The sequence below is a fragment of the Tasmannia lanceolata genome, unplaced genomic scaffold, assembly GCF_043159265.1.
Source record: "Tasmannia lanceolata isolate RefF3 unplaced genomic scaffold, GAP_Taslan_0.1 ptg000016l, whole genome shotgun sequence".
Taxonomy (NCBI): Eukaryota; Viridiplantae; Streptophyta; class Magnoliopsida; order Canellales; family Winteraceae; genus Tasmannia; species Tasmannia lanceolata.
The window spans coordinates 9,289,422-9,313,609 of record NW_027518693.1 but is presented as its reverse complement, the minus strand read 5'-3'; the positions used below and the strand labels follow the sequence as shown (position 1 = coordinate 9,313,609).

The following is a 24,188-nucleotide window of genomic DNA, read 5'->3' as shown; positions in this document are numbered from 1 at the left end:
AAGGTGCTAGGCTAAGGGTGGAATGCTTCTCTAGCACAGAGGCACCAGGTGATGAAATCCCAGTCAACCATGCTAGATAACACTCCGGGTTCCTAAAATAGGATGTGTGTGCATGTGAAATGCAAGGGTTTAGATGCAAGTGATATAAGTGTGTGCAATAAGTTTACGCAATCTATGATGCCTTCAGGTTTTGTTAGATTGAGTTTAAGTAAAATGTGATGAGAAAATAAAACAAGACAAACTAATCTAACAAGTATAGAGTTTTTATGAGCCAGTTAAATTAAATTCAAATGAATTATCTTTTGGAATTTTAATGAAGTTAGGTGGTCCCCAGCAGAGTCGCCAGACTGTGGGACATGATCCCGCGAGAGGGGCGTGGGGCGCGAGCCGCCGCGCGCTCTCTCTTTGGTCTCTCGTACCCACGCGATTGGCGTGTGCATTTTAATTATTGATTTGAATTCGTCTTTCCTGTGAACTTGGGATCACTAAGGCAATCCGAATTCCACACGAAAGAGATTGACAGAGTCGCCACCTAGATGTGGGATCTAGGACCCATAATTAACCAGAAATCTAGACTCGCTACCTGGTTACGAGAATGGAAGGTATGGGGAGTTATCCACCACATGCACCATTCTTGCCCGATAGTCGGTCTTCGATTCCAAAAGTTAACTCTTTTAAATTTATTTTAAATGGCTCATTCAACTCTATGTTATTGTGCGAACTAAGTGACATGCATCCTATGATCTAATTTCAATGTGAATCCTAAATGTGTATCTTGATTTCTTAATTTGTCTGGATTCAATCTAGGTGAAAGTTCTCCTAAAATTCTAATTTCATGAAAAATCCTAAGTGATTTGATTAAGCATTTACAAGAAAATTAATATACAAAACACCACAATTTGTTGTGGTGCCGACTCGCGGGTGGTATGCCATCAGACATCCAAGCTGCCTACGTACCCAAGCCTCACTGGGATCAGAGTCGACGTAGTTCGGTGCACCTAAGCTAAGCTACATATGCCTAACTCAATTAGGACACCGACTTAGACGGATTTGACTGTTTCAACAGTTTTAAGAGGAATTATTTAATTCAAGTTGAGGATTTTATTATCTTAGGATTTCATCTAAGATGCTATATGATTCTTATCTGAATGCAAGTTGTCCCTTAGACTAATGCAGGTTTTGCCTACATCCTAGTTTACTAGCCTTGTCCTAGGGAAAGATCGGGTGACTAGTGTAACTAGACCTATGGTACGGTTGCTATTCATAGCAAGCGTCCGTGATGAGGCTGGACTCCTAACTCTAGGACTCCCTAAAACCTAGGACACGGCACGACACCAGTGTTCCTAAATTGGGCTCTAATGGTTCTTAGATTGGAAACCATAATCCAATGGTTCCGAAAGACACAAGATAAATCGATTTAAGTTCTCGAGGTTAATGAGTTTCAGATTTCGAAGATTTTCAGTTTCTAGACATTTAAGGATTACCAATGGTTCTAGGGTTCACCAATTTCGGCCTTGAATGGCATCCAAAGGAGGGAATCGTGCGCTCTTTCCTTGTGCAATTTAATACTTAGGTTATAGCATCTTATTGCCTGGCAGAATCTCAGGATTTCCGTGGACACTAACCTCGGAGCCAACAACATGCTATAACTTAAATATTCAAATTGTCAAAGATCAAGTTGCAATTGGGATACGATTATGGATGCACTGGCCATTTTTCCAGGAAAATCTAAAGATCCTAAAATTTCTGTTTCAATGGATTAAGGAGTGAACATGTGACAGAATTTTAAAGTTCTTTAGGAATTTTTATATGATTTTCAATTAATTTCGAATTTTCCATGGATTTTATCAATTTTAAGCATATGAGCGGTTTTACAAGTGAAATTGTTGCAAATAAATTCGAAATGATTTGAAATTTCTAGAGCAGCAAGATGAAAATGTATGTAGCTTACAGGATGAGTTTTGCATATTTTTACATTAAATTCACATTTAATCTTGATTAAACCATTAAATGTCCAGATTGCACAATTAACACATAAACTAGTAGAAATATAACTCTAAATTCTATGAAATTTCTACAGAAATACTATATGAATCAAAATTGCATGCAGTGAGATTTTCATGAATTTTAGAAATTATTTACTACCAATTTCGGATTTTACAATTTCCAGACCAGATTATAAATTAACACTACATCCCATATTAAAACAGATCCAAATCACACGAAAATTTTACAGTAACAAGTAATATGGAAGATAAGACTACTGTAAAAATTTTATGAATTTTAATGATGATCTGATGCTAGTAAAAATTCTCCTAAAATCTGATAAGTTTCAAAGAAAATATTAAATAATATACCAAATAAACTCCAAAAATCTTTACAAATTCATGGTAAAATGAATCAGTAACATATTATTTTCCCACGAAATTTCATTAATTTTAGAATCTGTTTGGTATATAATTTAATTTTTCTTCGTCAAAAGATGTTTTTTGAAGAGTTTTCCATTTTTAAAACACAATTTGCGGAAAAAATCAGAAAAATTCGGAAAAATACAGAAATATTTTGAGAACAATGCACCTACCTGTGGTGAAGATCTCCGCCCAATCCAAAAAAATATAAAAAATCCTGCCGCCGCCGATCCGCTCCGCCGTCTTTCGCTTTCTCCAGAGTGTTTAGAGGGAGTGATTGAGGGAGTGAAGAGATAATGGAAGAAGAATATTAGGGAGAGGGATGGAAGAATATATTGAGGAAAGGGATTGGAGGGAGTGATTAGAAAGAGATAATGGAAGATAAATTTCTCCTTTTTTTTCCTTTTCTTTTTTATGGATGGGAAGGGAGATATATATAGGGAGAGAAAGAGAGAGAGAGAGATATGTTGGTGGAGAGCTCATCATGTTGTCCCTCTTAGTGGAGAATCCATCATTATTGTTCTTAGTGGAGGGCCCGGGCCCATCATGTTTCTTAGTGGAGAGTCCATCATTATTGCTCTTAGTGGAGGGCCCATCATGTTTCTTAGTGGAGAGTCCATCATTATTGCTCTTAGTGGAGGGCCCATCATGTTTCTTAGTGGAGAGTCCATCATTATTGCTCTTAGTGGAGGGCCCATCATGTTGTCTTAGTGGAGAGCTACCATCATTGCTCTTCATAAGAGGCCTCACAAGAGGCCCCACTGAGGCCCTACAACGCGGGCCCCACAATGTGGGCCCTCGGTTGATTCGATTTTAAACAAATGTTCAATGCGGGCCCACCAAACAAGTCCAAATTTAATCAAAATGCATCATGCGGCCCCACCAAATGGGTCCAACTTTCTCGATCCAAATTTAATCGAAGCACCCAATGCGGGCCCACCAAACGGGTCCCAATTCTCTCTGGTTTAGATTTTTCTGAATAATCCTTCTCAACATTTAGCGGGAAAATACGAAACACGACGGAAACGACCAAAAATATTTAGAAATGTAACAAACGGATGCGGGAAAGAAAGACATTGGAAAACCGACGGAAAACAAACCCTAATTTCTTTATCGATTAAGGTAGAGCAAAATGGGGTGTCTACAAGTACCCTCTGCCAATTTTCAAGCACTTGATAAGCCCATTTGAAAACTGGTAACCCTACTTTTGAGAGTTACTAACCCCTTTCCAGAGAGTTGATAAACCCCTTCTGCTACAAAACCCCCTGCCTATAGCAACTCTTCTAATGGCATTATAATTCTGCTCATGATAGAAATAGCAAAATAAATGGATGTTGTTTTCATTACATGTGCTTCATGTATTACATCCCAATTTGTGTATTACAAAAAAAAAAAAATTTAAGTAAATCAAAAAATGTGCAGTCATCCATTCATGTATTACATCAACTTTTTCTTATACAACCACTTGTCTTCCAAAAAAGTGAGTGAAGTCATCCATGCATTATCTCCAGAACGCACCCTAAAAAACAAATCGCTTAAACCCTAACAAGATAAATCAGAAACAGATGAATGAAAAATAGTGCAAAACCCTAAACAAAAAAAAAAAAGAAAAACATAACCTAAATACAAAGAGATAGATGGTAAGAACTCAACATTCAAGTTTTCAAGATTTGCCAGCAACAATGGTGGCTGCGGAAGGAGGAAGATGACTAGTAGGGTAAAAAATCAAAAAGGTAATAATGGAAAAGTAAAAGAAGAGGGAAGAAGGAGAAAACAAGGTAAAAAAGTGTTGTAAATGCCAAAGGGTATTTTCATCCAGCTTTTATTGGCAAGACCTCTTTTGTCTCCTGTTGATAACTTTTGAAAAGCATGGGTGTTGATAATTTTTCCTAATGTTTGTCCTCCATTGGTAATTGGTCCTTTTCTAAACTAATGCCGGCGTTAGGGACGAGGAGAGACAGCTAATATTATGACCCTGTGAATGTCCGTGAACTGGCAGCCCTCCACTTGGGGTCATGCCACTCATAACCTAAAGAAAATCAAGATAAATTTAGAGGATCAAGGTTCGAGTCAAGTCAGGTTGCCAAGTGAACAGAACCTCACTGTATTAACCGTGTGATAACAGTTCCCAAGATTACAGCAGTACAGGATCTTTTAGGATGTTGATAAGAATAGATATTATAAACCGTGTGACATCAGTTCCGAAGATTACAGCAATACAAAGATAGATTACAGCAATACAAAGATATTTTAGGATGTTGATAAGATTAGATAGTCTAGGATGTTGACTTATAGATAACCTCCGTGTAATTTATCCCGATCATTTGTAACTATGAGAAATTATATGATGCCCGACCGTCAAAATAAAGGAGAGTCAAACACTCCGCTTTTGATTTGCGATCCAGCAAAGAGTCAAAAGAGGCGGCTTTTGCTAGATTGTAAATCAAGGGTGGAGGGTTCTCTCTCGGCCCTTTATGTTTTGACGGTCTGGCAATATAAATTCTCCAGTAACTATATCCCTTCAAAATAGGGATCCATCCTAATTATATAGGAACGGTTGATGAATGGAAAGAAACACAACTCTTCCCAAAGTTATCACACAGTCTCAACTAGGGCTGGCAATTTCACCCGAAAAAGCGGGGATCCGCCCCGCCCCGCCCCGTTTGGGGAGGGGATTCCCCGATTTGAGAGGGGAAGGGGAAGGGGAAGGGGAATATAAAAATTCCCCGGTGCGGGGAGGGGAAGGGGAAGGGGATGGAGTTGTCCCCGCCCCGACCCGCCCCGCCCCGACCCGCCCCGCTACGCCCCGCTAATCAAATAATCAATGCCATTTTTTTTTGTAAATTTTTAAGTTTTTTTTTTAAGGAAAACTACTATAAACTCTGTGGATCGGCTACAAGATTCCCCCAAACATAAACTTAGCTTGTCTTTTCCTTTTAATTAGCTTCTGAGAGCATTTTGGGAACTATAATAACATTTTCACAGATGTTGAAATAATAAAGAAAAGCTGAGACGCTGAGTATATGCAATTATCAAAAAATCGTAGTGCCAACAGGCTCAATATCGGTGGCGAAAATAAAATAATAAATTGCATTTTTATTTTGGTTAGGGACTTAGGGAGTTAGGGTTTCCTTAATTCCTTCCCACGAAAGAAACGGCTTAAAAGTGATCTGAACGATCCTAGCCCCACAATAAAAATGTACAATTTATTTGTGGGAGATGATTTTTCGCCCCCTAGTTGTGGATCAGCTAATCTCAAATCTAGTAGGCGGTGGCCAAAGGCCCAAAGTGCCAATTGCCAAACCATACCAACAGCTCGGATCACCTTGCGTGTGTGCCACGTACCACATTACTACATTAGATCACAAAAAACAACAACCCAGAACATGACTCGCTTCGGATGATCTGGATTGTTCATTTGCTAGTCCCTAATTTGCTATGGTATTGAACGGCCAAAAATCATCCCAAATTAGATGGTTCTATCATTTCCCCAGTAATTAGATTGAGATGTATCATTTCCCCACTCCCCAGTAAATCAGTAATTAGATGGTATGACTATGGTATTGAACGGCCTTCACAGAGACTGAGAGACACAACACATAGAATATCAAATGGACACTAAAATAATAGGGATAATTACATTTACACTCCCTCTAGTTTCTGACACATCCACTTCCACCCCTATAGTTTAAAATGTGACAAATACACCCCTGTAGTTTCAATTTGTTTAAGGTAGGAATCAGGAGAATTCCCTTTGTTTCCGAAGGATGCGGGGCGGGGCGGGGAGGGGATTTTGTCCCCGAAGGATGCGGAGAGGGGAAGGGGAAGGGGAAGGGGATTAGATATTCCCCGCGGGGAGGGGAGGGGGATTCCCCACCATCCCCGCAAAGGGGAAGGGGAAGGGGAGGGGGAAGGGGAGGGGGAAAATTCCCCGCAGAGGGGAAGGGTTAGGGGACCCCAACATCCGGCCCCGACCCGCCCCGTTGCCAGCCCTAGTCTCAACACTTAGTAATCTAATATTCTATGAAATAAAAATCAATGCTGCCAAAAATGGCCTAAAGGTATTTCATTTGTCTCTCTGTCTTTCGTGTGCAAACCAACCCCCCGATGACCATTAGGTCATGACCAACTGCCAATCCACGGCTCTGATTGCATCCCATTGATGCTTGATTGTTGGGACGTCGATAGCTCGCAATCTGACGACCCAGATTGCACCAGATCAGATCCCGACCGATCCGCTCTGGAACGCACCCGTTCGAGTACTAGCCGTTAGAACTCATCCGAGCGATCCTATGGTCCTGATCGCACTTGCTCAGGATCACCTCTCTACGACTATCTCCTCTGGAGGTCTGAGGTTATTTTCTCTGCTAGAATGAAAAGGAAAAAAATATCTCTTCCTCTCCACAACCTCTATTGCTCTACCCTTCGTTGTATTTTTTTCACGGTTGTTTTTGTCTCCCTTGATGTATACTCCAAAACGGTGTTTCAAACGCCAAACGGTGTTTTAAACGGTACGCCAAACACACACATAGTAAAGGTGACGGTTCTAATTAACATTACTTTGCTTTCCAATATTTGTTTTTCAAAAATTTATGAGTATATCAAAAACTTTATTTTAAAACTAATTTTTCTTGAAAAAATATTTATTTTCGATTTCTTTTTTAATTTTGTGACATAACCAATAGAACACAATGCAGGTAATGCATTTATTATAGATAACTAGAATAAAATATATGTTAATAAGAACAAAATAGTCTAAAAACTGTTGAGAGCAAAGCATATGCATGCAAAGCAAACAACTACCTTTTCATCACAAGCAAGTCATTGACCAGCCCATCAAAATCAGTGTAAGAAGATCCTCCAGGTTCTGTAGCCTTTCTAGCACTCTCCTTCCATTCAATTGCCTTCTTCCTCATCTCCTTCCCCTTGTCCCCTTCCATCAACTCCCTCACTAGACCTTCAACTTCAACTCTCGTTATATCATTATCAATCTCCATTCCAATTCCCCAAACATTGCAGATGTACCGACAATTCAACTGTTGGTCTGCAAAGAAAGGCCAACATAACATGGGAATCCCATTATAAATACTCTCCAAAGTCGAATTCCAACCGCAGTGTGTTAGAAACCCCCCAACTGAAGGATGAGCAAGCACTTCCTTTTGTGGGCACCAACTTGCAAGCAAACCCCTTTCTTTGGTTTCCCCAATGAACTCAGGTACCAAAACAGCGGACTCACCAGAGACAAGATCAGGCCTAATGACCCACAAAAAGGGATGTTTGCTATTTGCAAGCCCCCAAGCAAATTCATTTAGCTGCTCGTGCGTTAGAACCGTGATACTTCCGAAGCTCACATAAATTACCGAACTGGGGTCTCTACTGTCTAACCATTCTACACATCCTTTCTCTTCTTTCCACAAATTGGACTCACTCGAATCCAACCGACTCTCCGATAGGCATTGATGGATCATCGGCAATGGACCAACAGTGTAAGGTCTCCGTGTAAACATGCATTTGATGGCATCAATAACGTCATGTTCTAATTCATCAAATGTATGAAAAATGATAGCCGAAGACTTCAGTGACCTCTTAACAGAACTAATGCAATAATTGAGCATTATGTCGTTGGGGTCTGTTGTTCTTATAAAAGTGAGCAGATCCTTTAAACGAATATCCGGCATTGCTGGTATCCAATCGATGGGAGTGTCTAGATATCCGTTGGTAAACCAACTAGCATCTGTAAAAGCATATGAGAATTGTTAGTTTGCATCAGCAAGTATGTTAATTCAACAAAAAGATTAGAACAAAAGATTAACATGACTACAAGTAGAGCCTGAAGCACAAAACTTGATTTCAACTCATAACAATATTATTGCCATTAATACTTGTCATGGCTCAAAGTTCCTCCCATTGGAAGATCCCAAACCCAGTGTTTGAAAATGCGGTTTCGACGCGGAACGCGGGCGAAGAAAATCCTTGTTGACTCGACACGGGCGCGGTCAAGAACGCGGTTGACGCGGGTGACGCGGCCAAGTCAGACGAGTCGTAATTATTTATAAAAAATTTAGTATGCTTGGAAATGATATATTCACCTCTTTTTTTCTTAGGACAGCCCACTCTAGTGTAAAAGGGTAGTCATAAATACACTAAAGGAGGCTGTCAAAGTAAAAAACAGGGGCAAGTATATCACTTCTCTTCTTTACAGTTAATTTAGAACTTTAGATTTTAGTTACTTTACTGATATTTTCCTACATTTAGTAAGGAGAATATCAAAAAGGGTTGTGCTAATAACAATTCCCTTATGTCTTTATTATTTAACCAGCTGTCGAGTGGTACAGCAGTTACCAAGAAGCTCTCATTCAAATAGCCGAATGACAGTTCTAGGAAAGTGGGAGAAAAGCAAATGTAGAAATGATATATTAGCCCCCTTTCCTTACCTGGGCTACCCTCTTGTTGTATAGATGAGTAGCCATAAATAAACAAGAGGGGAGTGGCCAAGGGAAGAAAATGGGGCGTACGTATCACTTCCTCATATTTATTATGAAGATGAGTTGCATCTGTCACATAGTAAATAAGGGATTTGCTACCCAGTTTCGCGTCTGGCTTTTGGACGTGAGAACAGCCAGCCACCTATGAATTAAATGAAGAAGACAAAATCTGCCAAAGTCATTTTCATAATAAACTATTCATTTTTATAATAAATAATGGGGTTGTTGGGCAGAGCCTGTCATCTCCATCTCTTTTTCTAGAAATCTGTAAGATCGCAGTAGCTCTTTCGTTTTTTGGAAAAAAAATCAAAATAGCATTAAACAAGACAAAAAAGCATTTTATATTGTTTTATCACCAACCCATCCTCTCCCATCCCCCTCAAGTTAGGGTTCTTTCTTTCTACCTTGAATGAAGAAACCTAAGCATATTTTCAGGTATGATTTTTGCCTGAAATCTTTTTTTTTTTCCTTTTTTGATTGCGGGATGATTGAGTCTAAGGTCACGAATCAGCAAGATTCTCGAAATCACCAAGACTCAGCCAAACTCGGCCAGGCTCAGCCAAACTCGGCCAGACTTGACGCGGACTCGCCGAGTTCTTGACTCCAAAACGCAGCCATTCCATTTCCACGTCGACTCGGCCGAGTTCCGAGTCGAGTCGCCGAGTTTTGAAACACTGCCCAAACCATATATATGAGACTAGTATTCCAGGCCCATGCTATGCACTGGTGTAAGTAGGGCTGCAACTTGGGTCGGGTTTTACCCGACCCGCATCGACCCGGCCTGAAAATAACATGGGACGGGTTTAGAAATCATGGGTCTTGGGTAGGGTCGGGTTTTAAATTGGAAAACCCTACTCAATCTTGGGTTGGGTAGGACCGGGTTTAAAGAAAAAAAGCCGACCCGACTCATATGGGTGTCGTGTGACTTTCTTAAATATCTCTTGAGTAACATAGAAAGTTGTTTTCCAATATATTGATACAATTGTTTTCATTGAGGTGATCATGTCTATTATGTGAAAATATAGTGTCCTTAAATATAAACACTTGATGCTATACATTTAGAGATTTTTGGTGTAAAGATTTGCTTTTTTCTCTACAATCTTTAAAATTAGTCACTATCCTACGCTAAAAAATGAAAACCCAGCCCGGCCCGACCCGACCCAACCCGAGAAACAATCATGGGTAAGGTTGGGTTTATGAATCTCGGGTTTTCCCATAAAAAATTATACCCAACCTGACCAGAGATAATTCTTGGGTAGGGTAGGGTTTCTTAAAACCCGACCCGCCCAACGGCCCCGACCCGAGTTGCACCCCTAGGTGTAAGGTCCCCACCCTATCGAACATGAGGTTTAAAATGGTGGGTCCCACCTAGGGGTGCAAGGTTGGCCCTGTCAGCCCTGACCCGCCCTGAGCCCGAACAGGGTCAGGACTGGATTTTCCAACCCTGAGGGCGGGTCAGGGTTCATTTTTTTAGACCCTGACTCAGGTCGGGTCAGGTTCTGGGTTACTGCCTCAGGTACCCTGACCCGGCCCGACCCTAAGTTTTTTATTATAGAATTGAACCATCTGTGCATGTTTCTTTTGCTAGTGTTTTCTATTATCTTGGATTGATGTTTCTTTAGATTATTATTATTAATTGTCTCTGTTGCCCGTCATGTTGTTGAATTCATATTGTCTTATTTTGTTCCCTTTCTCTTTCTCTGTTTATTGATCATTTTGTTCTATATGATAAGTGGTTGCTTTATTTTTGGCACTCTTAACAGGTATTTTGCACTATGGTCAATTAGGGCCGGCCCGGCCCGGCCCTGCCCAATCAGGGCGGGTCAGGGCTAGCACTGAGCTCTGTAGGGCAGGCAATGGGTTGAGGTTTTTCGGCCCTGACTCAGGGTCAGGGCAGAGATAATGGGATCTAGGGTTGGGCTAGGGTTTTGAAAAACCCGACCCAACCTGACCTTGTTGCAGCCCTAGTCCCACCCTAATGCATAGGTTCGGGTACAGTTGGTGGGCCTCACCCTAGAACAACCTTTGAGGTAAAATGGTGGACCCCACCCTATGCATCGGTTTGGGTAGAGATGGTGGGCTCCACCCATATAAACAAAGTGTAAATTGGTAAGCCCCACCCCAGAAAAAACATGAGGTGTAAAATAGTGGCCCCTTCGAGCTAGAAAATGGTGGACCCCACCCTATGGATGGGATTGGGTGGAGATGTGCTCACTACATCAAAACATGAGGTGGAAAATGGCGGGTCCCTCATAGAAGGAATTTCGCGGATGGGCTGTTGCATGTGAGAGCAGCCACATAGGCTCACTTGTCGGCAGATTTCCTAGACATGTTTCTTTCCACTGTAATTCGCTTTCTTTCCAAAAAATTTATTGGAAATTTTTTTCTTTATACCTCATGTTTTGTTTTAATAGGGTAGGCCTAACCTCGTATACCCAAAGCATGGCATTAGCTATTAATTTTTGTAAGAGGACCTCTTTTCATTGGATTCGAAGTTCTAGCCAATCAGTGGTCGATGATGATCAACCCCGACTCGTTCTCTGTGCTTCCCGCTGTGCTAGAACTTCTAACCCACTCGTTCTACATCATGGTCTTTTTGGCGGAACCATGGAGTTCAGCAGTACATTGCAAAATTGAGCCTTCAAAATGCTCCATTCAAAGTTTAAAGTAAAGATGAACGAATCTATCAAAACAATGGAGCATGTAACATATTTCAAGTATGTGAGAAAGAAACAATGGAGAACCAAGATAAGAGAGGTACCTTTGAAGGGGGTGTAGCCTCTTCTGATAATCTCATCGCAATGAAAATTTCCCATCCAAGTACAAGCACTCGTCGTGCACAACGAGACATCAGGAATGCCCAGCTCATCTGCAACCTCTTGAGCAAAACCCATGCCCACATCTCTGACTAAGCAAGTGAAAATCCGACCCCCAACACTTTCTTCACTATGTCTTGATATAAGCTGTCTAAGTGGAGCCAAGCAATTTCTGGTTAGTGAATCACTAAGCTCCGGAACACTTTGCGTCGCGTCCATATCTGGTGTATGTAAACCATCTGTGATGGTCTCGAATAGAAACCCATCGATCTGGACTGTCGGATCGATGGCGCCCGACTTAACAAGACGTCGATGGTTGAACTCGGTATTAACGAAGGTTACGTGGAAGCCTCTTGAATGGAGTAGCTTTGCGATGAGCATCATGGTGTTGATATGGCTTTGGGCAGGATATGGAAGGCAGAGAACGTGGGGTTTTTGGATGATTTCAGCCATGTTTTCTTTTCGCTTTCGGATTAGAGTCTAGTTGTGAACTATATGATTTATAGAAAGAATTATACTTTGATGATGGATGGATGGATGGATGGGTGGTGGATGTAAAACGGGACAAAATAATGCTTTTACATTATCTTAGAAAAGGATAAGGTGAGAGAGCAAGGTTTAAAATTTCAGTTTCGGTACCGGTTTCGGACCCTGAAAATTTGAAATTTCGACCGAAATCTGGTACAAAACCCAAAACCAATATTTTATTCAATATTAAATTTCGGCGAAATATTAAATTAATATTAAAAAACAGATTTTTTTGGTCAAATTTGGGAAAAACCGAAATTTCGGCCGAAATAAATGACCGTTTCAGTTTTGGGTGATTTCGGTGCCGGTCGGATTTCGGTCGAAATTTAAAACCATAGGTGAGAGTGTGAGACACACATGGGAATATAAATGGTATATATGCTTGTAATGATTGAAAATCTACTAAAGGATTGAAAATCCATTTTCTAGGGAAAATCTTTTCCAATAAAATTGTCCATAACTCAAACAGGCAAACACCCCTTTAGAAACCTACATCCATCAGTCCTTTTCTTAAATTAAAAGATGATGATATGAACAGGTATAAAGGTCAAATATTTTGCATATCACATAGATGAGTCTAATTTCTTAAAAACCCATGTCACCATTACGAGTCTAAGCGTCCAGCCAAAGAAAGGTATTAAAAAACTTACTTTTCTAAAGGATTTTATTTTATAATCTTTATCCTTATCTTTAGCTTTTTATCAGTAAGTCAAACCAAACATTCTCACAAGTCACACATGCTTTTACATTGGAGGCCGTCTTGCCTACCTCGCGACGTAGATTAAATGGCTTCCTCGAGTATTCACCACCGTCCGATAAATTCTGCTTGTCGAAATCAGGAAATATTCAGGGACGTCTTTCATATGCACTGGTTTAACATATACAATGTGAAAAAAAAGCCCCATCCTACACCGAGCCTCATCTTGAGAAACCTCCTCTCAAAACTCCTACAGTTAACCAGTTCATCACCTCGGCGACAGAAACTGGCCAGCAGAGAGTGAGCGAGAGGTTGAAGACGGATCACATTCTTGCCAACCCCTCCTTAGAAAAGACAACCCAGAAAAATTGGCAAATGAGACCTGCAATACCCAAAGGTCCTTGACTGGTAGAAACTCCCAGGTGGTCTTTGAATTCACTGGATTAATGACTTCCCTTAATTCAAAAAATAGTCCTAGCTCTGTTTCCCTGACCCCAACTCATAACTTGTCTAATACATTACAGATTTACAGTCTCCCCAAAGCACAGCTCCCAATATGAATTCAAATCACAACTCCCGCCAAAGAGACAACCCATCTCTTGAGGACAATAATGGCCTAGGAATCCTTTGTATATCAAGAGCAGAGCTCTGTTTTAATGACCAAATGAATTGTAGTTAAAATGATTTTTCAAAAGAATATGTTGCTATATGCATTCAACTTGTAAGACACCGACATAGTAAGGCAGTAAGCCATTTTGATGCTAATGCTTTTCAATCCCAAGCCTCACAGGAAATCTAGGATAAGAAGGGAACAATAACTGAAATGTCCCCTTATTCAAATATTAGAAACATGCCAAAATTTCCAGAATCGAATGGAGTCCAAGTAGCACACTGTTCCACTTTTAAAAACAGTTACATTTAAGGCAAATGCTGTTTTTGCACATTGTTTCCACTTAACCGATTAGTGGAAAGATCTTACCAATTGTGATGTATCTCGAGGCTTTTGAATCAAAATGAAATCAGCAGCTTGGAGTGGACACTAAGCTTCACGTTTCAACAATACAAACCCCACAAAATCACAACGATGAACATAGGACAAGAAGAGAGCATCAAAATCCAGCTCAAATGACCTATGTATAAACAAAGAGGAAGAGCTTAGGGTGGGGATAGGCGAGGGTACGAGGTTTTGGGTAGACCCATGGTTAGGAGAGTAGGTCTGTGCCATGCTTTTCCAAACCTATACATCTTAGCGACCAATAGATGGGCAGGAGTTTCTAACTACCTTTCAAGGCAGAGCTACTCGGTGTGCGAATCTTTGGAAGTCCTTAGCCCCTCCAAGAATCACAGCCTTTGCATGGTCTATGATTAGTTGGAAGATCAACACTTGTGACTGGCCTCAGAAAAGAAACTTTCACATTGCAAGTAGATGTTTTCTATCCAAAAACGAGGAGTCGTTAGATCACATTATGGTGCATTGTCCGTTCTCATACTGCTGTGGCAGGCAATGGTCAATTGTTTGGTCTCTCCTGGACTTTCCAAAGATCAATTAGCAAGATCTTTTTTAATTGGTGTGTGTAGACATCCTCATTTTGCTCCGCTTTAATCAACAAAGAAGTTAGTGTTTGTCTATCAATTCTTCCAATGTTTTCCATTTCCAGGTCCGTTTTCCATTTTGCCGATTCCGTTTTTACACTTTTGGACGTTCCCCAGGGTTATTTTCCTAGCCTCTTAATCCCCATAATATTTCCAGGCAGGTCTTAGGCTCTATTTGGATGTTGGTAGCCCGTTGGGGCGGAAGTTTTGAAGAAGTCGAAGTGCTTTCGGTGGAATGGAAGTCAAAGAGAAGATAAGTTGGCATATTTATTTATGTTGTTTGGTTGCTTTTACTGGTGTTGGACTTTTAGTTGAAAATGACAAAAAAAAAATCATAATAAATTCTAAGGCGCAGAAGCGTCATTAAACTCCATTGCACCAAGATTCCACCCAAATTTCCTCGAATTGAGGGTTTGCAATTCGGCTCTCTTTGGATAGCCATGTCACATCAGCCGACCAGCACCCGACATCCCAGGTGGTCAAAATGGCGCTAAAGCAATAAAACAACAACCAAACGACGCAAGGCATTTTAAATTCCAAAAAATTCCCACTTTTTGGCATTTTTCCCAATGCTCATTCCCTTACGTCTTTCTATTTTTTGGAGTTTTCTCGGAATTTGCCGGGATTTTCCTCATTCTCAATTCGTTTTCCTTGGTACATTTTTCAAAGAGAATTCATTTTCCGTGGAAAATTGAAAGGTCCGATTTTGGTCGGGGAGTGGACATATCATTTTTATGCTTGGATTTCAAAATGAGGGACAGAGGTCAGCCCATCAAATTCTCGAAATTGGGTTTATTACATGGAGTTGGGCCCGAGTTAGTGGGCCCACATAATTTTTCAATTTATGGGTTTCGGCCGGACCAAGCAGGGCACTCCAATTTTAATCAAATTTCATTCCATTGGTCGAACCTAAGTGGGGCCTACAAATGGTTCGAACTTATTTCCCAATAGAATGCAATAAAATTGAGTGGAGCCCAACAAAGTTTCAAAATCTTGAAATTTATTCAAGTTGGGTCCACAACTGTATAAAATTTTTGAATTCTAAAGGGACACATAATTATGTTGGGACTCACTAATAATTAACAAGGTTGTTATAGTTTGGATGTATGCATATTCGGTTGAAGTGGGGTCCACCTTAGGTATTGAACTTATCTACTCCGTGTGGGTCCCACTTATAATAGAATGAAACCTTCTTAAATACTTGGTCGAAGTTTGATTCTTTATTAAGTGGATACTAAGAAAAAAGGTTCATATTAAAAAGGCTATAAATACTCGCGGCTACTTGGTTTTACGCAACCCTCGTCAGATTTCATCAGGGTTGAAAAATTCTCAATTTCTCGGATCTATAGAAGTATGGACAAAGTTAGGGTACGAGAACATAGTGTTTTTTTCAACATCGAATAATCTGTGTCGAAAATTGTAATTGTTAGAAATTGACTCTTGCAATTAATACCTCTCTCTCTCTCTCTCTCTCTCTCTCTCTCTCTCTCTCTCTCATGAGAACATAGCGTTGTTTTCAACTTCGAATAATCTGTGAACAAAATTGCCCAAAATTGTAATTGTCAGAAATTGACTTTGCAATTAATACCTCTCTCTCTCTCTCTCTCTCTAGGATGAGAACATAGGCTTTTTTTTCAACTTCGAATAATCTGTGTACAAAATTGTCCAAAATTGTAATTGTCAGAAATTGACTCTTGCAATTAATACTTCTCTCTCTCTCACTCTCTAGAATGAGAACATAGTGTTTTTTCAACTTCGAATAATCTGTGTACAAAATTGTCCAAAATTGCAATTGTCAGAAATTGACTCTTGCAATTAATCTCTCTCTCTCTCTCTCTCTCTCTCTCTCTCTCTCTCTCTCGGATGAGAAAATAGCATATTTTTCAACTTCGAATAATCTGTGTACAAAATTGTCCAAAATTGTAATTGTCAGAAATTGACTCTTGCAATTAATACCTCTCTCTCTCTCTCTCTGGGATGAGAACATAGCGTTTTTTTTTTTTCAACTTCGAATAATCTCTCTCTCTCTCTCTCTCTCTCTCTCTCTCTCTCTCTCTCCAGCGAACTAAAAATCTCCTATGACATTGTGGATTTGTGGCCCACAAATGAACGGTTCGATCATCCTCTGAAGTGGGACCCAGAAGAAAATTGGAATTCACGCATACACACACCATATAAAATCTCCACTGATACGCTCAAAATATATCAGTTACAATATGGTGTAAGCTCGTATAGTTCAAATTATTTTTTTAAAAAGTATTGTATAACTTACCATAGGATGATCCAAGCTGTCCTTTGATGGGCCACATCGTAAATAGAGTGCACCCCAATGAAAATGGTTTTGAGGCGCAATGTATTTACGATGTTAGGGTCATAGCCCAAAAACTCATTTCGATAGAATGATCCTAGGCCACATCGTAAATACATTGGCACCCCAATGAACATGGTTTTTGGGGTGCAATGTATTTCCGATGTTAGGGTCATAGCCCAAAAACACATTTCAATAGGATGATCCTAGCTCTACGATCTGTATTGGAATTGCATATTATGGAGACCTTTCATAGAGCTAGGATCGTTCTATTGAAATGAGTTTTCTAGCATAGCCTTACATTGTGGCCTATCAAATGAATGGTTTGGATAATTGTATGGTAAGTTGTACACTACTTTTTGAATGATACTAGACTACGCGAACTTTCACCATCCCAGAACAAATTACCCATGCCATGTTCGGAGTGTTAAATAGTGGGCCCAACCCGTCAAAACATGTGTAATATAATTTGGCCCACTACATGAAATGTAAGGGAAAAGTTATACTAGCCCCCTTTTTTACCTGGGAGAAACCCTCTAGTGTAAAAGAGTAATGGGCCTCACCCATGTTCCGCCCCTCAAGCAAATTCCTGGCTCCGCCCCTGGATTTCGCAAGACCTTCACCTCTCTCATTCTGAGCTATTTTTAGTAATTTCAGAAACTTCTCAATCTAAATTTTTTTGGAAACCGAGATCTTTCTCTACTTTATTTATTTTGGAAAGGAGGTCACCACAGGTCTCTGCAACCTTTTGAAACAACAGCAGCCATCTTCTTCTTGGTCACCGATTTTATTCCTCTCTCAAGAGATTTCTTCAAAGAGAATCTCGTATTTCATCTTTCTTTGTGAACGGCTAAGACTCACCTCTATTCCCCATTCAAGTAAGCAATTTTCACGTTCAAGCACTAGATTCTTGCTCTTTTTTTTGGTTTTAAGAAGGTCGATTGTCAACATCGAGTTCGGATTTCAGTTTTCATGAGTTCTAATTCTGGGTTCTTGTTTTCTGTTATATGCTTTCAAACATAATCTACATGTTTAATCAACTTTGATTTCATATTGATGAAAATGCAGAGCACACTTGATGTTGCTGGAACAAAAAGGGGCACTCACAATATGATTTCACACACAGCACAATCACCAATTTGATTTCAACCAGAAAACTCAACCCACATCAACTTTTGCACACAAACCCACTTTATTTGCAATCCCGAACACCAACAACATCAAGGTCCTCTTCAATTTAGCTCAAAAACTACGTTTGCAGCTACCTAATTTTGAAACCCACCTTTGCAGCCACATAATTTCAAAACCCACACCTAAGTTCATGAACCCATGAACACAACCCACTCGATTTCAAGACTAGCCCAGCAACCCACTTGAATTCTCATGATCACAGCACACTGAAATTTAAAAAATCCAATTCAATTTTGAGTACTTAAACCCAAAACCCATGGTTCGAGCTTCACAAAAACCCCCATTTTAAATACTTGAAACCCACCTCGTTTGGGTTTTAAAACCAAAGGGAAATGATATCCACATACCTTTGTCTTGTTATACACACCCTTGCTTCTTGTCTGTTAGTATTGGATGAGATATCAAAAGATTTGATGGGTGGAGGCCACCATCTCAACCCCGAGATTTTTTGCTTTTCTTTGATTATTAATGATAGCTCAGTGTGCCAGGCTCATTAAATCTGATCTCTATCCTCCCTCTCTCTCCAAATTAAGCCAAGCTTACACATGTAATGCAACCAAATTGGAGTCCCAATCTTATGTAGACAAACCTTACATACACCGCTATCTCTCTTTACGTTTTCTTTTACTCTTCTTCTCCCTAAGTTGATTTTGGGATAGTTTAGGATGTTGGGTGATCGTTTGAAGTGGGTGCACAGACGTAAGAAGGGCATTGGAATGAAGATGAGGATGTTGGCTCATCGTTTAAATTGGGTACACAGAATATGGGGAAGAAAGTAACAAGGACATTGGAATGAATATGAGGATGAGGATGAGGATGAGGATGTTGGTTGATCGTTTAAAGTGGGAGGTACACAGATAAAGTGGGCGCGTGCGGCCAGGGGCAGAACATAAGAAGTTGGAATGAGGATGGCGATGGAGGCTGATGAATGTGGGCGCACGTGGATGCAATCTATCAGGGCCTTTGCACTGAGTAATACGATGACGATGGCTGATCGTGCAAAGTGGATGGCTGATCGTGCAAAGTGCGTTTACAGAGAAAAAACGGTGAGCCCGACATGCTGTTAGAACCAAAGACAGATAGAAATCCGAAACAAGGCGACGGCTCAGATCAATCAGAGTCCGCCTTGCATCTCCACATCCTCCACATGCTTCTTTTCCCGTTGTGGAGGTGCGTAGGATAAAACTTTACAATCCCGCGCGCATGATCTCAACGTCCTTATTCTCTCCTCTTCTTTCATTCAAGACACTTTGTTCGTCAGAGAATTGTCAACACATCCTCGTGGAATATTTCCACGTCATCTTCTTCTGCCCTTTATTCTCTGATGATATGATATCCAGGAGATGATAAATTCACACTCCCTGTAGGTTAATTCACGCCCCTCTCTGGCAGACTTTAAAGCTTTTTGACGCCAAATCAAGTAATAAATGTCCAGCTTGCCTACCAAAACAAAACAAAAAAAGTAATAAGTGGTACGAATAATCCTACAGCGGGTGCGAATTTATCATCTTGAGGGAGATAATAAGAAGAGAAAATTGGAATTCTTAGAAGAAAGAGAAAATGGGTCCTTTGATCGGGTCTCTGCCCTCAACCATGGGCTCCGCCTCAAATTAGGAAAAATCGCTCGCTCTCTCTCTCTCTCTCTCTCTAATCTCTCTCTATCTATCTGGCCTAGGGTTAGTGTTTCTGAAACTCACGCCTTCTCTCTCTCTATCTATACATGATTCCCTCGATTAGGATATTATAGTTCAATTGCTCTGGGTTCCTTCATTTATTGGGTCTAGGGTAAATATTTTTCTTGGTTGATCAATTGATTTTTAGTCCTAAGCTGATTTTTAGTTTATGATCTGGGGCTTGAATTTGGGGTTTGTGGCTTTAATTCTCTTCAATTTCATTGTTTTTAGTTTACAATTTTCTTTTATGCTCCTCTTTTTCAAATACTTGTTTTTATTTTTATGCTTCTCTTTTTGGCCTTCTGTAGCTGATCTCTAATATTAGTATTAGAACTAGGTTTTCTCAGGGGTGTGGGATTTGATTCTCCAAAGAGTGGTGGAGTTAGGGTTTATGATCCGATTCAGGGTATTTTTAATTTTCCTTTTCGGAATACTAATCTGTTATCCTTTAATTGTATTCTTCAAGTTCTTTTCTTGTCATGTTTCCTTTCTTGGATTGTTTACAGTATGGTGATCTATGATTACAGTTGTTTTTCTTTTGCTCCTAGTGCTAAGCAGATTATGACCCTCTATGTAGGATTTCTAGGTTTCAGAATTGGGAGAATCTGTTTGAATTTTTAGGCTTTATTGGATCTTTAGCTTGTCACTTAGGCTCTGTTTGGATTTCACGAAAAACATTTCTGATGGAAAATGTCTTCCTAGGATTTTCTTTTCTTTTCCATAATTTAGAGGAAAATAATATGATCAAGGTTAATTTAGTGAGATATTATCATAAATCGAAGGCTTCATTCAAGTTATATGTTTGAATAGGATTCGTTCAAGTTATATGTTTTTTTTTGTGAGTTAAAAAGTAGAAAATTTTAAGAATCTTTTTGCTTTCCAAACTTTTCCAGATAATTAATGCAATCCAATCAGGGCCTTAGGTCTGAAGTTGCCTTTGTTTCAGTTTCGATAACCATGAGGCCTTTTCCTCATATTTTCAAGCTTGCAGTGTACATGTTAAATGGGAATTAGCTTGAGAGTTATATTGATCTTTCTTAAGGTTTTGATTAGAAACTGTGTTCTCTTTCCTAGTTTTGTACTTTTTCTAAAATCTTGAGATCTAGGACAGCCGTTTTTCATGTCTTATTCTACTTCTATTATATCCTATAATTTATATTTCACTGTCCATTCGTATGGATCCTCCAATATTGTTTTTTTCTGTTGCTTTTTCCTTTTTAAACGTTATTTTTTTATATTTAGGATTAGTTAGTGCTGGATTGTTTTGGGGATGTTTTGAATTTGATGTATGGCTTTTTCCTTTTAAACATTATTCCTTTTTCCATTCATGTTTGTTTGATCCTTTGACCAATGCATCATTTTCTTGTTATCAGAGTATTCAATCTCCAATGGAGTGTGAGCTGGAATCGAGCAAAATTTGTAGACATCCTACATCTCCAGATCGCCTTCTACAATGGTCCCAATGGCAACTGCTGGATTCCATTCTCCCCACTGGTGGATTTGCCCATTCTTATGGTCTCGAGGCTGCCATCCAAGCTCGCATTATCACAGGGCCAGAAGATCTTAAAACCCATGTGATCCATGTGTTGGAAAACACTGGAAGCCTACTTCTTCCCTTTGTATTTAGTGCAAACAAGTCTCCTAACATGGAAACATGGTCCAGACTTGATAAAATGCTAGAGGCAACACTAACAAACGAAGTAAGTAGAAAGGCATCCATTTCACAAGGCTCGGCACTTTTGAGGGTAGCTGCATCAGTGTTTTTGGAGGTTCCATCTCTTAAGAAAATGAGAGAGACATTATTAGGTTCAGGGAAGGTCTATTTCCACCATGCACCCATTTTTGGCCTTATATGTGGACGTCTTGGGTTTGACAGTGGGACGACTCAGCGTGCTTACTTGTTCATGACAATGAGAGATGTTATTTCTGCAGCGACGAGGCTGAATTTGGTTGGACCTCTCGGTGCATCAGTATTGCAGCACCAGATTGCTTTTGTTGCTGAAGAAATTGTTCAGAAATGGATGGACCGTCCTGCTGAGGAAGCATGCCAGACAGCTCCTTTTCTTGATACAGTACAGGGTTGTCATGGGTATTTGTTTTCTAAACTGTTCTGTTCTTGAAATCCAGACAAATTTGCTGCATACATGACTTGTTTATTTCTTCCCTATAGGAGCTATAGGCATTCCAAAATCTATCTTGTACTTCTGTTAGGGGACGTTTGGATACTTGGATTTTAGAATCTTGGATTTCCTCAAAATCGTAGATGGGAGACAAGAGAAGGAGACCAGCCGTTGTTTTCTGATTTCTCGCCCCTCTTTCTGTTAGCAAGAGCGTAGGAGATCATCCTATGTTTCCAGGCTTTAGAAATCTCAGGATGAGGGAGAGATTTCTAAAACCTGGACTTCTTACTTAAAATCCAAGATTCTAAAGAGAAGCAAAACGGACGGTCTCTTTCTTCTCTTGTCTCCCATCCATGATTTTGAGGAAATCCAAGATTCTAAAATCCGCTTATCCAAACTGCCCCTTAGTTTCCAGTTTTTGTTCAAGGCCCTAACAGGTTTAACTGTTTAACTGCAATTCATTGGGAATAACTTGATGATTTCTCTTCGGCCTCAATATCCTGATTGAATTGCCTCATTGTTTGGTTGGTGTTGCTAGAAGCCTGTAACTTATTTACAGTCCATTAGAATGTTCAATCTGCTTCTCTCGATGACCTTATCTTCGGTGCAACGTCAGCCCTTCCTGAAACTTTCTTCAAAGTGGATGAAGAGAGCATGAAAACTCCAATATGTAAATCTTGTCTTCCTTTTCTTTTATATATTTTATATTGAAAAAGAAGTCCAAAATGTAAACATGTTGCAGAGTGCCTTTACTGTACTTGGCTCCTGTTTGTAAAAGTTTGTTGCTTTGGTGGGCTTTCTGTTGTCAGTCTAATTTCTTTGCTTAAATGTAATTGCATTTTGTTTGTCATATTTTTTCTTATCATGTGGTGTTGTACTCATGAGCGTCATTACAACCTATTATACTTACTTTTTTTCCTTTTGATAACATCTCAACAGCCAATTATAGTTATAGCATGAACATCTAAAGAAATTCAATGCAGCTCAACTTTCTGTATACATGGAACATTTTGATTACTAAATAACTCTAGCTTCACTTTCTTTGAATGTGCGAAAATGGCATTGGAACATGAATTCTTCTTTGGACAAATCATCAATGCCCTCTATCAATGTTTGCAAGACTTATTTTTTTGTCAACTATTGGTATTGTACAGTATAGTGCCCTTTTGTTTATGGGCTATCCATGGTTGTTTCTATGCAAGACAGTCTCAAAACTCCTCCCCGTCACCGTCAACTCGGCCAGAATCAACTCCCGTTTACCTTGTCCACATTCTTGTCCGAGTCCACATTTTGTCAAACAAAAGTCAATCAAAACTCTTTTGCGTCTCCAGAGGCACTCTGCACTTTCGATCGTGCAAAGTGCGTATAAAATGGTGAGCCCGACATGCTATAAGTCTATAACAACCATTTGCTGCCCCCTTGGAACAAAATTCCTGGCTCCGCCCCTGGTTGGCCACCTATCATATAAAATCTCCTATTAAGTTAAGAATGTAATTTACTTCGTAGCTATTCAATACCGTATATAAATTTTCTAGATGTCGACATAAATTCTAGGGGTGCAACTCAGGTTGGGTTGGGTCGGGTTGAGGCCAACCCGAGGAACCCACTTTTCCAACCCAACCCGACCCAACCCGGCTGGGTTCAACTCGACCCAACCCGATTTCCAATTCGGGTTGGGTTGGGTCGGGTTGACCCGATTTGATATGGTACCAACAATTGACCACCTCAACTCAAGCTGGGTTGTTTTGGATTTTGAGAACCAATAGTGAGTCACCAACAATTAGTTTTTGACTCACAATAGGTTCTCAAAATCCAAAACAAACAGGGACTAACAATTAACAAAGGGAAATTTTATCCGTACTACTATATTTTGATGGTCACACTCCTCACTTTCTTAAAGTGAGGTATGGCCCGAACCATAGGATTATCCAAACCATCCATTGTGGACTGTGGAGACTATTTCAATGTTGAAAAAGAAAAACACATACAGAACTTCTTCAGATGGAATACAGTGATATTAATATAAACTAGGATCATATGTATATATTGGAATTAACATCACTACTAAATGGGAATTTGAAATTTCCAATTCCGGGTGGGTTGGGTTGGGTTGCCTGACACCCCAACCCGACTCAACCCATTTTCAATTCGGGTTGATTTTTCCCAACCCTAACCCAACCTGATTTTTGAAAAGCTTAACCCGACCCAACCCAAATTCGGGTTGAACCCGGCGGGTTTGGGATGAACCCGACTCGAGTTGCACCCCTAGTAAATTCCTTCCTTTATAGCTAATGTCTTACCTTTTTAACTTAAACCCTATTTTTACTTTATAAGAATCACAAAGGCAAAAAAAATATGTTAATAACCCG

At 39.9% G+C, this 24,188-nt stretch overlaps 2 protein-coding genes across 6 annotated transcripts in view; one reads left to right on the top strand and one right to left on the bottom strand.

The window, feature by feature from the left end:
- LOC143848594 (7-deoxyloganetin glucosyltransferase-like) overlaps positions 1 to 12,213 on the bottom strand; it is a 37,373-nt gene extending 25,160 nt beyond the window's left edge. Inside the window, exons 1-3 of one of the 2 annotated variants that reach the window (XM_077357561.1) lie at positions 11,655 to 12,213; positions 7,212 to 8,142; positions 3,795 to 3,927 (exon numbers count right to left, since the gene is read on the bottom strand). In XM_077357561.1, the coding sequence (XP_077213676.1) occupies positions 3,846 to 3,927; positions 7,212 to 8,142; positions 11,655 to 12,162 (1,521 nt within the window). In that variant the 5' untranslated portion in view covers positions 12,163 to 12,213 and the 3' untranslated portion in view covers positions 3,795 to 3,845. Of the gene's footprint in view, positions 1 to 3,794; positions 3,928 to 7,211; positions 8,143 to 11,654 lie in introns of those variants that run through there. The other variant, XM_077357562.1, reaches the window with a different exon arrangement.
- Positions 12,214 to 17,359: 5,146 nt separating this feature from the next.
- Positions 17,360 to 22,669, top strand: LOC143848753 (urease accessory protein F-like). 4 transcript variants are annotated; one of them, XM_077357790.1, is made up of 2 exons: positions 17,360 to 17,713; positions 21,073 to 22,669. In XM_077357790.1, the coding sequence occupies exon 2, from the start codon at positions 21,088 to 21,090 to the stop codon at positions 21,817 to 21,819; it is 732 nt and encodes a 243-aa protein (XP_077213905.1). In that variant the 5' UTR covers positions 17,360 to 17,713; positions 21,073 to 21,087; the 3' UTR covers positions 21,820 to 22,669. The 4 variants fall into 4 exon arrangements, with proteins under 4 accessions (XP_077213905.1, XP_077213904.1, XP_077213906.1 ...); XM_077357789.1 differs by lacking the exon at positions 17,360 to 17,713 and adding an exon at positions 18,554 to 19,072; XM_077357791.1 differs by lacking the exon at positions 17,360 to 17,713 and adding an exon at positions 19,061 to 19,196.
- Positions 22,670 to 24,188: the final 1,519 nt, after the last annotated feature.

What these genes read in the sequence shown, in the direction of transcription:
- LOC143848753 (XM_077357789.1), top strand. Translation starts at nt 18,929, where the DNA reads ATGAGGATGGCGATGGAGGCTGATGAATGTGGGCGCACGTGGATGCAA. An exon ending in GCGTTTACAGAGAAAAAACG is followed by an intron (nt 19,073 to 21,072) that starts GTGAGCCCGACA and finishes TCTTGTTATCAG; the next exon opens with AGTATTCAATCTCCAATGGA.